Source organism: Amblyomma maculatum, chromosome 1 (genome assembly GCF_055883805.1).
Source record: "Amblyomma maculatum isolate TAMU_Amacu chromosome 1, ASM5588380v1, whole genome shotgun sequence".
Taxonomy (NCBI): Eukaryota; Metazoa; Arthropoda; class Arachnida; order Ixodida; family Ixodidae; genus Amblyomma; species Amblyomma maculatum.
Window position 1 is genome coordinate 303,923,757 of NC_139344.1, and position 14,897 is coordinate 303,938,653.

General features: G+C 46.7%; 1 protein-coding gene across 3 annotated transcripts in view; it reads left to right on the plus strand.

Moving 5' to 3' along the window:
• The window catches only part of LOC146206967 (MICOS complex subunit MIC60-1-like), a 118,208-nt gene that overhangs the window by 44,294 nt on the left and 59,017 nt on the right, over window positions 1-14,897 (plus strand). For all 3 annotated transcript variants that reach the window (XM_084587689.1, XM_084587756.1, XM_084587836.1), the window contains exon 9: window positions 6,720-6,811. In XM_084587689.1, coding sequence (XP_084443815.1) covers window positions 6,720-6,811 — 92 coding nt within the window. The remainder of the gene's footprint in view (window positions 1-6,719; window positions 6,812-14,897) is intronic.

Sequence of the window (14,897 nt, forward strand, 5' to 3'; positions counted from 1 at the left end):
GTGATCAGCCGCCGACACCAGCTGTGCTGTAGTTGACTATCGCATTATGCTTCTGGGGCGCGGGCACATTTCAAGTCATCACTGGACAAGTGAACACTTTTCAGAGCCTACAGAGTGCAGAGTTGAGGTGCAATTTGACCGTTAAGGGGGAACGTGGGTCTTAGAATAGTAAAAAATGGACAAAAAATCGATTTTGAGAAAAACGCATTTTCAGAATGTTTGTACCTTCAAGCACCTGTCCTAAAAATATCAACGCTGAATTTGATCGAGATATACAATAAAACTGACTTTTAAGGCGCCATGGGAGCCGCGAAATGGCCCAGAAGAAGCAAAATTTGTTCAAAATTCCCGCGCGCAGTGCGGACGTAGCAGCCAGCCGATCGCCACCATCTTGGGCTTGTTTTGAAGCTTGTTTCTTTGTGCGCATTTTGCGGCATGTCAAAATGGCATCACCCAAGTCGAACGACTGCCATCGCAGGTTTTCCGAAAGCCGTTCTTAGCTGCTGATTGGCAGGAGCGCGCGCTCGCGAGGCGAGCCCCATGTCTCGCGCTTCCCATTGGTCACCGCGACTGGAGCCACTTTCTTTTTTTCTTTAGTTCGCCACTGCGGCTGCCGCTGAGCACGCTCCTTTCGTGCTCTTGCTATTGTATCTATCGCACTCGCAGTCGGCACTGATCTTTTGGACTTACGCGAGTCAAGAGGGTATAAAAAAAAAGAAAGAAGAAAAAAGACCGTTTGGGGAACGCGTCGCTGAAGAACGATGACGACGGCGCGCTGCCAAGGTCGCATGTTGCATCCGATGCGGCGTGTACGGCAGCATAGAATCGTCACCAAGCGCTTCCAGACACCTTCAAGACAGCATGAATATGTTGTACTGAACTGTTCAGTTGATACTGATCAATTCCATAGACTCCGCCGTTCGCAGCTTTTTCATCGCATCACTTCTGACAAGGATTCCTGACAGCGCGCCGTTGTCCGCGTTCCTCAGCCGCGACTTCCGTGGACAATCTCTTTTTTTTTTTTCGCAGAGTGCGTGATTAGTGTGGCGAACAATAAATTTCGCGCAGCAGTACGCAATGGAGTGCGAATAGAAGTTATTGCTCCAGCAAAGGACTCTGTGTGCGACGCTGCATCTGCTGCACGGTAAAGTTTCATTATGGGACAAGGACCAGTTTATTCGGTTAATTTGAGAAATATATGCTACTGTGTTTTGTCCTTAAACCTTGTGAAAGATTATTAATGTGATGATACCACGTTATTGCACACATTTTAATATTTCTTTATCTTATAGGGCACTGGAACAGGCATGTGAAGAGATAAATGTGGTTTCTCACGCTGATTCTAGGAGTAGTACATAGCTTTATGACAAGCTCTTGCAATTTCGAGGGTATGGTACTGTCATACATTTAGTATAGACTTTCTCTTGAAGAGCAGAGCTACACACTGATGTCATTCACATTACTGTAGCTGTGTTCTAGAAAAACTAACAGTTGTCTGAAACTTCAAATGCGTTTTTCTTATTTCGGTGTTTTTGGCCACTGCAATCAGCCTTACGGGGCTTTTTTCTAGGTTGGTTTTAAGTGACACTGACAAATTAGGTATCATTGTAATCATAATAAAAAGATCTAGGGGGTGATGCTATTCATATTGCACTGATGCAATTGTGCTAATTGCAGATTAGCATGGTAATGAGAGCTAATTAGAGAAAAGTGTATGTAGTAGAAGTTGGTTTGTTTCCATTGCCTATAAGTTGCTTTCAAAGTAATAAAAATAGCATCACCCCCTAGAGCATGTCTTTGGCATTGAGTCTATGCAACTATTTTTTGTGTTTGGCAAGGTGAAATTGCCAAAATGCCCCGTAAGAAGTACTCTTTGATTATTTTTTAAATCTACTGCCGTCCTTGAACCAATGTAGCTATCAAATATCCAAGTACAGATTTGAAATCAGCATGAAAAACTGATCAAGACTGGAAAGGTTCATTCAGATTGGACAAATAATAAAGAAAATTATTTCAAGACCCACATCCCCCCTTAATGGTGAGCTCTCCCGCAGCTGGACTCGAGAGTCGCACTCCATCTGTGCCTTGCACGGTGGCTTCCGCAGACGGCGGTGAACTTGTGGGGGAACAGCGTGTTGCATGCAGTGAGCTTGGGGGGGGGGGGGGGGGGGGGGGGGGGGGGGGCATTGGAGATGTAGTGGGACTGTGCGGACATCTGTGCTGCACCCCACGCATCAGTGGCTTGCCCGTCGCCCGAGGGTACATAGTACATCTTCGGCTACGAAGCGCTGTCGAGGAAGTGCGAAGCACGTTTTCAATTAGGGCTCCCAGCTTGTCGTTCTGGAGAGTAGAATTCAGTGTGCATGCACTGTAGCATGAAGCCCCTCTTTACTGCAAAGTGCTACGAAGCAGCACGCATGTTTTCACCGCTCGCCCTTTGAAGGCCAGAGCCATGCTCGTAGCAGTTGGCAGCCTTTACTTTCTTTTTCTGCAATCTATCTTGATGTCTTTCAAAGCCTGGCAATAAAAAAAAAAAAGCGTCAAAGGGCGAGCGTAGATCTCACACCAAACAAATAAACTGAAGTATTCACACCATTTCTCGAAGCGGCACCAGCAGCCATTGTTGCCAGATGGAAAAGCATTTGCGGCCATTTTTCACAGCCACTTTTCTCATCCAGCCCGCAAAACAAGTTCCATTACGCTGTCAACGTCGAGATTGCTTGCGAAATATGTTTAGAAGACTCAAAATGAAAAACTGAGCGTCTTACACACTTTAGCACGCAGTTTTCAGGCCAAAAGTTCGCCTTAATGTCGTCCCCATGCGCCATTAATTCAAATCGGCCCTGGAGTGGAGGAGCGGCTGTTTTCTCCACAGAGTGGAGGTGGAGCGTCGAGGCGCATTTGTGAATACAGGCATAAGTTGGCAGACTCCACTTCAATCAAGTATTTGATAAAAAGATCATATTCTTACCACTCCTTATAGGGGCTCTAGCTACGCAAACCAGCACTGTGTTTACAAACAGAGGTGGCACATGATGAGAGGCTTAGTGCCATAGAAATACAGGGAAATAAATGTTTTCATCGTCGTTTGGTCCAGAGCAACCATTAGCATCCTAAAGCAGATTGTGAAAATATGAAATGTCATGCAAAATAGGAGAAATGCCCTAACATTTTTCTCGTTTCGCATAGCACCAGTGGAGGTGGTCACTCCAGACGCAATTTATATTTAAAACTCCACTAGAAACAAGTGTTGTGAAGCCATACGTACTGCCAAATCTCGCCAGCTTCTCGTGTCCATGCTTCCTTTCTAAAATTGTGATTCAAACTGTACAGCCGTCATGGCAATGAAAGGCACTGTAATGGACGGCAGCGCAGATGATGCTCAATTGGAGTGCGCAAATTGCATTCATCGGGAACATTTACTATTTGTTCGGGAGGGAGTACTGCACGAGAAGCATTCCACTGTTTACACATTTGTTTTTCGTATTACCTCTCTGAATTATTTTGCCAAGTTTTTACTAGGGGTATTCAAATACAAATCAATGTTTGCTATTCAATTCGTGTTTGAAAAACTATTCGGAATTTTATATTAGAAAATTTTCGAATACACCAAAACTTTTTCCAATTCACCACAGCTTCCCTGTACTGTGCGCTTCACCTCAATGCTTCAACGCATGGGTTATGCAGTGAAGCATCCTCAAAACGCGATGGGGCTGTTTTGTACCTTCCCTTATTGAAGATTCAATGCACATTGTAACTACTAGCACTAAAGACAGACCCTGTCTTTAGTGCTAGACCAACTAGTGCTAGACTGACTAGACCAACTGTTCACTTTAAATGCCTTTTTGAAGAGTGACAATATGCACATAATTCGGTTAATTGGGACATTTTTTCTGGCCCATTGAAGGCCAAATTACTGTAATCAGTAGCGATATAACAGCTCCACCAATTTTCTGTATACCTTTCCTGTAAAACTGGTACACGGAATCCTCTTTTTCAGTGGGGTGTAAAATTGTGTATTAGTAGGCCAGTTTAATTTTATTTGTAAATACCATATGAATTCTGAAATAAACGAGACTAACAGCGGTTGCTATTTTTAATTTTTTTTTACTGATGTGGTATTCATTATTCTAAGGCATTTTTCTCCCCATATTCGTATCTGAAAACTTCAATATTTGCCTTGCTTACTGAAATATCTAGTATAAGTTATATACAGTCGAACCCGGATATATCGAACTCGAAGGGGCTCGCGAAATAGTTCGATATATCGATAATTCGATATACAGAAATCGCCTGATGGCACTTACGATGTGAAAAAACGATACCGTATTTGTCGCGTAATCAACCCACTCGCACAATGAACCCACCCTCCACTTTTGCACCCGAGAATTTTGGGGGAAAAAAAAAAAAAAAAACCGTTAAGGCCAGCTCGCTCACATGCAAGCGATTGAGCGATCTCAGTGACGAGCGGCAGCGATAGAGTGAAAAATTTCCAACTTGTTGGAACTGCGTCCCTCTCGCGGCTCGAGCCATCGCGGCAGCTCAAAACAAGGTTTCTGTGTTGCCGCGGCAGAAATCGCGAGCGTTTTCGCTTGCATGTTGATGGCGCGCGCCACTCAGTTTCGGTCTTCTCATCCACAGCTAATTTCTTGGCAGCGTGCCAAGATGCTGCGCAGCAATAACGTCAGGGCGTGTTTATCTTTTGATAGCTCCTGTGGTGGTGGGGAGCAAACTTAGCAGAGTGCCTGGGATGGCTTGATTCAACAAGCCTGGTTCGATTTATCACGCCGTGCTTGGGGCGGGCGTAGTCCACTACCACAAAATCATTGGAAAGCGTGATAGCTGCAAACGCTGTTTGAAGTGAAAAAGGCTAAAAGCCGGTGTCATAACCACAGCTGACCGTGTGCTTTCGTTGATTCATACATGCAAGGATAAACGACTCTCGCAAAAAACAACAAAAAAAAAAACACGCTTTTTAACGTCCGCAGCCGCCATATCTTACGCTACCGCAGATGCGCGCGCCTTTGGGGAATCGGCGCAGCGCTGCCCTAGACCAGCCGTCGCCGAACTGTCCCCTCTCATTCTTTCCGTGCGTGGCTTGAAAACTTCACGCAGCAAACAGCCGAGGGTGATGCGATCGTCTTTGGGGAAGGCACACTTTCCAGTGCGCGGTGCGGAGTTCGATATATCGGACGACTGGTGAAATTGAGTTCGATATATGACGCGGCTTTCCTATACTTTTACATGGGATTTTCAAGGGGATATTCCGTGAGTTCGATATAACCAAAATTCGATATATCCGGGTTTGTACCACCGGAAGGACATGCATGAATCCTATCGCTGCTGAGTCTTCTCGGCCTTTAAGGAACCAGAAAATCTCTGAATGAACCAAGAGCTTGAATTTTCCAATGGGCCAAGTGTTGAAAATCTTTTTGTTCGACCTGCACAATGGTTGCCTGCTTTGAGGACATTTTTTTCCCGTCAGCCATGGAGGAAGAAAAAAACTAGAAGGGAGCGCCGCAGCGGAAAAGTGAAGCCTAGTCATAAAAAATATAATGGAAAGAATCATGGGAAATTAGCCGTCACGTGATATGGCAAGCGGTAGCTGGTAGGTGGTTTCGGTTGCGGTTTCGCACGCTTCGCTCTGAAGGAATGGCTTCGTGTGGCCTTCGCTACGCGACGCCTGCACTAGAAACCTGAGGCACGCGCTGCGAGTAGGCGGTGGATAGAACTTTGGACTTTTAGACGGGCTAATCACGTGGGGGCTGCCCCCGCCGCGCAGTGCACCCGTGTATTTTGCGAAGTATGGCTGGGTCCCTTCAGCTGCGCCGTATGAAATGCTTGCGGGGCTCGGCGCTCAAAGACGAAGCACGCGAGAACAAGAAGGACGAGGGGACGAAGCGCTGATCATCACTTCGTCCTGTTGTCAGCTGTGTTCTTGTGCTCTGTCTTTGTGTGCTGAGCTCCGCAAGCATGGAATGAAACCAACTAGCCCTACAAAAAGTACTTCCATATGAAATGCTGCGTGCCCGGATGTAAGAATTACACGGATATACCTCTTGGGGCTGTCGCTCCAACGGTGAGTATCCTGTTATGCGCACTCCTCGAGAAACGAAACGTTTGTTTGTCAGGGCAGTTGCATGTATTGTTCGTGACGAAAATCGTTTGATTCATTTAGGAAATGCAGACCTCAAGTACACATTGTTACGCTGAAGTTCCCCAGGCATGCAATGTTATGTCGAATTCGTAGTCTCCCTGACGAAACCAAAGATGAAAAGGCCACCTGCAGTTCTCACTAGTGTGCCTATAAACACGGAGTACAATGCAACAATTGTAAACAAAGTAACTGAAGTGTTGCGACGAGACTCGCAACTTTCGGCAGACTACTCCGGTGGGCTTTCCGCGGGGACATCCAAAGTCACTAAAAAATACCATGTACCCTGCTGCTTTTGAGTCTGGCAACTATGTTGGCTAAATTCCCAAGAATCATTGAGCACAAAAGAGAGAAGGGAGCGGCGTCAGAGGAGGTTGGCTTGCGGAGGCTGCGCGCGCTCCCTCCTAGTTTTTTTTCTTCCTCCATGCCGTCAACTGCTTCAATCTGGGATCTTGCGTACAGCCCACACTGTCAAGGGGGGAAACTGTGGGGACTATTATTCCTTGCTGAGTATACTACTGTTCTGAAAACCCTGTTTTCCTATTTGCTATTTGCTGCTTCTCAGGACAGAAGCTGTCGGAAGATGAGCTGAATCTGCTGTTGGCCCATGCCCACCGGAAGATCGAGAACCTGACCAAAGCACATGCCAAGATGCAGGTAACCACACTGAAACTAGGGCTGCTGTTCTTTCATTTGTGTTAAACATGCTCTGTTGGCTCAACTAGAATGATGGAGTCATCAAATGTTTACTGATAATGCATGGTTGTCTCAGTATTCTCTAGCACATGGCATGAATGGAAGTTGGACCTTCATCAAAAGATTTTCCTTTCAAGAATCTTTCATTAAAAAATGAGTATGACTTTCTGTATATTTTGCCGTGTTAATTGGGGTCCAGCAAATAAGTATGAGCCAGTAAACAAATTTTTTGGTGAAAGCTCTTCAGGCTGATCATTATCCTTAATCAGGTAACTCAATTTTATCAAGTTGAAGGGAGTTGTGAATTATTTATTTGAATCTGGAACTTGGTGAAATCGTGGGAGGCATTTCGGTTAGTTAATCTGATACATTAAAACTTGGCAGTGATCAAGGGCACTTGACCCCATGTTAGCAGGCGGCACGTGTCTTTACCGGTGGTGCCACCTGATTTCTCCTTTTATTACCGTTGGCTTTCTACAAAATAGACAAAGCCGACTTGGTCCCCTCCAGATTATGGAAAAAAATTGGTTAAATTGAGTCTGGCAAATTGGTTTCATTTGTTCGAGTTAGTCAAACCATTGGACCCTAGTAGCATCTGAGGGGAAATCGAGATATCTTGGTCTTTGCAGCCGAAAATCGGTCAGAAAATCGGAGTGGTTGTAAGCGCGAGTGGATATCAATGTCCTCGCGTACCTTCATCATAACAGCGCCATCGGTTGACAGGCGTACTGTTAGCAGGGGGTTGAATAAACTGCAAATATTCATTACAGTGGTGGGCACATTGTGAGCCTTTCCTTCCAAGAAGAAAAAGGATGCAAGTGTAAACCGCAGTATGTCAAGGGGGATTGCGAATGGAGTGGAAATTAGGGAGTGTGAGTTGAGTGCAAATGTATGTTAGTGTAGATGAGTTAGGTGTGTGGTCACGAGCGGTCCTGTATTTGAGTGGTTGTTATTGGCAGTGCTTCCACTCTTGCTCCAATTGTGCCATTCTGCGCCAAACGCGATTTGCTGGGCCATCATGATACAAGCTGCCAAAAATGCGCCAAAGTGCTCCAAAATGAATCTATCAAGCAATGATGATAACGACAGGGCTGTAGAAGGATCAGAGTGGCCGGAGCCAAGGCGAATGGGCTGTGGGCCAGAGTATGATGATAAGTAATGGATGGATGGATGGATGGAATATAGGAGCGTCCCCTTTGAAATGGGGTGGTAGCAGCGGCTGTCATGCTCATTTTTCACCCTATCTCTTAATTACTGATTTAGATTGGTTAACTAAACCATCATTCTATTTATTAAATTTTTGTTTCTACATTACTAACATTATGTCGCTTCTCTGCTTTTAAGCCACCAATCTTCCAGTCGTATTTTGCTAGTTTCCACCGCCGGTTTATTCACTCGGCCACTGGTACAGTCGAACCTCGTTATAACGAACACGGATACAGCGAATTATCGGATATAACAAAGTAAAAGCAAAGTTTGGTTGGCTGTGCTTATTTTCTATGGGAGTTCTATCTGTATAACGAAATAAAAAACTGAAAATTTGACACTAAATCGGTTATAACGAAGCATATTTCGTATTCACACGACTCAAAATCCGCAAAGAAGCAAAAAAAAAAAAAATTTTCAAAATGCTAAATTTCGGTTTTATCAATTTCCTCCACCTAAAATGTGTTTGAATCACCCGCGCTTTCGCACGCCAAGCCATCTAGGGACCGCGAGTGAATCTAGCATCAACGGCTGCCTGGCATGTGACCTGCACGTGATCGAACCACCGCCCGCGTGCCCCTGCCCCTACTTTTTGCCGAGCCGCGCGTTTGCTCACTTTCCTCGAGGTCGTGCCGTCGTCTTGCAGCATGGCGGCGCCGAAACGCAAGGCAGTTTCTCTTGAAACAAAGATAAAAATATTCAGGGCGGTCGACAGCGGGCGCAAGAAGAAAGATTGCCGCAGACTTCGGTGTTGCGCCTAGCACTCTGTCAACCATACTGAGCGCAAGGCAGAAGATAGAAAATGTGCACTCTGCAGGCGCCGTGAAGAACGACAGGAAGCGCGTCAGGTATTGTCACCACCAGGATGTTGAAGATGCCTAGTTCGCGTGGTTCAAGGACGTTAGAGCGCGCAACCTGCCTGTGTTTGGTGCCGTGCTTCAAATGAAGGCAAGAAGTCTCGCTTGCGTCTTAGGCCACGATGACTTCTATGCAAGCAGTGGCTGGCTGCAGTGATTTAAAGACCGCCACCAGATTGTTTGCCATACCTTGTCGGGCGAAGAAGCAGCCGTCGATGTAGAGAACTGCGAGAAGTGGGCAGAAAGCTTCCGCATGCAACTGGATGGCTACGAGATGTGCGATGTCTACAACGTGGACGAGACTGCGCTTTTTTTTAAGCTGCTCCCGGAAAGGTCACTCGTTGCGAAGAACGAACTGTGCCGAGGAGGCAAGAAAAGCAAAGACCGCATCACCGTTGTTGTTTGTGTCAACATGGATGGGTCAGATAAAAGGCGGCTAACTGTTATTGGTAAATCTGCTCGCCCCAGGTGCCTGCGCAACGCCCGGAATGTCCAAGCGGACTATCGCTCGAACAAAAAGGTGTGGATGACGTCGTCACTCTTTGAAGCATGGCTGAAGGCCTTCGACAAAGACATGGCAGAGCAGCGCACGAAAGTGCTCCTTATATTGGACAACTGCTCTGCCCATAAGGTGTCTGTACCACTTGAAGCGGTCCGCCTAGCTTTTTTGCCGCCAAACTCGACCTCAGTGCTGCAGCCATTAGACAGGGGCATCATTCGCTCACTAAAATGCTGCTACCGAAAGCGATTGGTTACGCAGCTCGTATTTGACATAGACAGGGGCATATCAATGGCCATAAACCTCAAAACTACGCTGGACATGCTGTACGGTGCATGGAACGAAGTGGTACAGTCGACAATAAGAAATTGCTTTGTTGATGCTGGCCTAGCCCCATCCACCAGCGAGACTGAGCCCAACGACGCCCACGATTCTGAAGGTGAAGCGGACAATTTCGACGAGACGACATGGCGTCAGCTGGCGGTTCCGAATGTTACGTTCGAGGACTTTATTGCTGCCGATGACAGCTTGGCTGTGGCACCGGAATTGACCGACCAAGAAATTGTCGATCAGCTGCTTCCTACAGATGATGCTACGAGCAGCGATGAGAGTGAAGAAGAAGGCGAAGAGCGAGCTCTCAGCAGCACCGAGGCCGCCGATATGGCGAGGAAATTGAGAAGGTACCTTGAGAACCTACCTGTGGCCAAATCAGCTGACATTGGGAAAGCGCTGCACAGTGTCGATTTCGTTGAGAAATTTATTCTATCGAATAGTGTGAAGTGCCGCCAAATGAAGATTACGTTTTTTAAATAAATCAGTTCTGCATGGCCTAAATCCCGATTTGAGTGCTCATTTTTGCTTGGCAGTGCAAAATGAAAGGTAAGGTTTCGCGTGCTTATACCATGCTTTAAAGAAAAAAGAATGCTTTTTTTTTCAGCTGTGTGCTTTCCATTTTAGAGTAGCCTTTACTTGGGTTTATGAACAGAATTTTTCTTTGTAGGAATTTGTGGGTGCTTTTACAACGAATATCGGATATAACGAACGAATTTCCGTACAAAATGAGACTTCATTATAACGAGGTTTGACTGTATTTTCCTTAATATTTGACCAAACATAACAAAATTGGTATTACGATTCAATTTCTTGCATTGATTTCAAATATAACTATTTTTCGAATTGGTCAATTACAGTCTAACCCGGATATATCGAACTCACGGAATATCCCCTTGAAAATCCCATGTAAAAGTATAGGAAAGCCGCGTCATATATCGAACTCAATTTCACCGGTCGTTCGATATATCGAACTTTGCACCACTCACTGGAAAGTGCGCCTTACCCAAAGACTATCGCATCACCCTCGGCCGTTTGCCGCGTGACGTTTTCAAGCCGCGCGGGGAAGTAATGAGAGGGGACAGTTCAGCTAGGGCAGCGCCGCGCCCATTCCCCAAAGGCGCGCGCATCTGCGGTTATCGTTTCCCGCGCGCCAGCACGTGACGTTTGCAAGCCATGTGCGTGAATGAACCAGAGAGAACCGGTGGGAACGAGTGGGGAAAAACGCGACAGAGCGAAGCGCATGGGTGTGCCCATTCTTTTGCTGAGCTATCTCTCTCCTTTCTCTTTCTCGGCCTTCGTTCGCAGTAGCATACGCATGCGCCAAGCCAGCTCAACCAGTTTTCAGACAGAACTTCGTACGCTTCCTCCAGCATGTGTTGTGAACCATCTGCGTGCGGCGACTGACGAGGCTATGGCGCCTGCGGACGTTAAGAAGCGGCAGATCTCTCTCTCTTTTTTTTTTTTTGCGAGAGTCTCCATTCTTATCGCTGTGCTGTACACGCGGCATAGCGTAAGATATGGCGGCTGCGGACGTTAAGAAGCGGCAGTTTTTTTTTTCCGGGAGTCGTTTATCTTTGCAAGTATGAATCAACGAAACCACGTGGTCAGCTGCGATCATGACACTGGCTTTTAGCATTTTTCGCTTCAAACAGCATTTAGTTATCACGCTTTGCAATGATTTTGTGGCAGTGGACTACGCCCGCCCTAGGCGCGGCGTCATAAATCGAACCAGGCTTGTGCAATCAAGCCATCACGGGCACTCTGCCAAGTTCACTCCCCGCTACCTCAGGAGCTAGCAAAAGATTAACCCGCAGTGGCGTTATTGCTGCACATCATCTTGGCACGCTGCGAAGAAATGAGCTGTGGATGAGACAACCGAAACGGAGTGGCGTGTGCTATTGACATGCAAGCGAAAACGCTCTCGATTTATGCCGCTGCGGCAGAGAAACCTTGTTTTGAGCTGCCGCGATGGCTGGAGCGGCGAGAGGGACGCAGTTTCAACAAGTTGGAAATTTTTCTCTCTGTCACTGCCGCTCGTCGCTGAGATCGCTCAATCGCTTGCGTGTGAGCGAGCTGGCCTGAACGCTTTTTTTTTTTTTTTTTTTTAAATTCTCTGGTGCAAAAGTGAGGGTTGAGTTCATTATGGGAGTGGGCTTATTATGCGACAAATACGGTATCGTTTTTTGGCATCATAAGTGCGGTCACAAGCCGATTTCTGTATATCGAAATATTGATATATCGAACTATATCGATGGGCCGAGAAGGGCGTAGCCGATGGTGCTTCGCATGACGGATAGGATTTCATCTACGAAGCTCGGCAGAAAGGCACCTATACACACCCCCTGAAAAGGGCATTGTCCCGGCCGAAATGCACACCTGCAGGAAACGTGCGGCATTTTTCTGACAACGGATGATTCAGCGCTGTAGCCGGTTTCTGCCTTCAGGAGTCAGAACGGACGTGGTCGCAGTGGTGAAAAGGTTCTCGGTGCACAGAGAATGGTCATTCTGTTGTGAAAGGATCCACAACCTTTCTGCCTCCGCCGCGATTTCTGCGGAATCAACGACTTGGTGACACATGTGCATCTCCTACATATCGGATGCTCATCTCGGTCAGGAACCAACGCTGTTCTACGTACAGAGCGATCCACTCAGCATGTGAACGAGCATGAACTCTCCAAGAGACTCATTTGTGCCGGGCGGTTTCCCTGCCGTTGCAAATGATTGGACGAAGACGATGATAGCTTCCTAACGAAGTGCATCTGATTGCGTACACCAAAGGAACAAGATTTGAATGCTTTGGCGTGCACAAAGGCGAGCCTTTAAGGTAAAAAAAAAAATACTGTGCGTCGTGCAAGAGTGTCAAGTGCGTCATATGCTCTGAGCGGCAAAAACACAGATACTACAGGTATGTATGCATCTAAAGGAAATATGCATGATGAAACGTACCTACTGGAGTTTGCACCCAGCCTGTAACGCGCCAGCGATAGCTGCAATGAGGATTTCTTCGGTGCGTGATTGCTTTAGTTGCGCCGGGGCCTGAAGGCGATGTATTTTGTCGTTTTTCTTTATGGGCGAAAGGGCTGGGTAGTTCAGATATCACAGGCGGCTGTGTGCGCTAGGCCGTAATATTTAGCATGTTTTATCGTGACTGCCACCTGACTAACAAGAAAAAAATACGACGTTTGTTGTAATGCACTGCCGTTCGCGAGCCTCATGACCAGCTCAACCACTCGGCTTGCGAACGGCGGTGCTTCACAACAAACGCCCAATTTTTTTTTCTTTTTAGTCAGGCGGCAGTCGCAATAAAACATGTTAAATATTACAGTCTAGCGCACACAGCCACCTGTGATATCTGCGCTACCCGGCCCCTTAGCACATAAAGAAAACAAACGACAAAATACATCGCCATCAGACACGCCAAACAAATGCTCATTGCGGCTATCACTGGTGGGTTACAGGCTTGGTGCCAACTCCGGTAGATACTTTTCATCATGCACATTTCCTTTAGATGCATACATACCTGTAACGAAGTGTTTTTCGCACAGTCGAGAGTATGCAGTTGGTTGCTAAGGTCTGCAATTAACATCTTGGCGCTTGGTGGCCCTAATTCAAGCTTCACATCATTGTTGGTCGCGGCTCGCTGGAGGAAACCTGAAAAACCGCGTCTTGCATCCCGACACGCCTAGAGAGTTGCAACCGTACGTGGCAGATGTGGTTGGCATCGCTTTGCCAAGCCTGTGACTGTCACCGTGCCGCCCGGTGCCGCCAGCCCCCGTGCACTGGCGGCGCCGAGAAACACCGTCGACGCCGTCCAATGTGTTTCCATCGGTCGCCGCTACGACTTCGCGCATGCGCAGAAAACTCGCGCAAAAGGCGGATTGAAACTGGGTGGGTTCATTATGCGAGCAAGTTCGTTACACGACTAAATACGGTACATTTACCGTAATACAAATGGTTCTGGTCAGTTTTTTCGAGGCCATTCTATAATTTGAACATCGGATTATTCTAACTTTTTTCCCGGTCCTGTGAAGCTCGAATAACAAGCTTTTACTGTAGCAGCACTGTATTGGAAATGAGTGTGAGTGGACATGCGCGAGTGTCTGTGAGTGTATGTGAATGGGAGTAGATATGAATGTGAGTGGTAAAAGTTGAGTGCCCATTACTGTGTGTGAATCTGGGTGAGTGGATGTAAAGCTCAGTAGTACTTGGGAGCGGGCTAGTTGGCTATACGACTCCGACGACCTCTGGCTCTGCATGGTTATACACAAACACAACACACACACAAGAGAAACCAAGACGTTCACACCGATGATGCGCTCACTACCAACTGCCTGTTATTTGTGGTTTGAAGAAGAATGCATCACAAAAAACGTAGGGTTACAATAAGAAGTAAACAAGATTCAGAAAAAATGCGAAATTAAATGAAAATAAAACGAAAATAATGACAACTTGCGTCTAACTTCTTGTCAAATTGTCCGAACGAAGTAGTATCACCTTGCTGTTCAGCATCACCGACGGAACACTTAGCCAGCACCTTGGTTTCGGTGAACCTTGATACACAATGGGTACCCCTCAAGTCCTGTTGATCGTCTTCCGTTTACAATGAGAGCAATGGGTCGCCAGGTTTCCTTGAGCCGACAATGCGACACAAATTTCTATGTTCCTTTAGCCTTTCATTGAGGCGTCGGCCTGCTTGCCTCACATAGGCCTTCCCACATGTCAGGGGGATCTTGTACACGACACCTGTGCAACATTTGACAAAGCGTTTCCTGTGCAGTACTCCACATCCTTCCTTAGTCTCGATCGTTTCATTCACCTTTCTGCGCATACTTTTTAACTTGTTCGGTGCAGACAGCACGGCCCTAATTTCAAATCGGCTGACTATCTTCTTAAGACTGTGTGATATGCATGTACGTAGGGCAGGACAATGACTTGTCTTCTCTTTTCACTCTCTTTACGGTCCCTTGTTCGGGGTCGCATATTCTTAAACAGCTTTCAGCCGCAGATATCAGCATGCACCTCGGATATCCGCTTCGTTTCAACCTCTCAGTCTGTAGGCTCGCACTGTCGCCCATCAAGTGCGGGCAGGATTTGATCAGCGCCTGCTGTAAACATAAGACAGCCAGCCCTCGCTTGATCAACTTAGTATGAC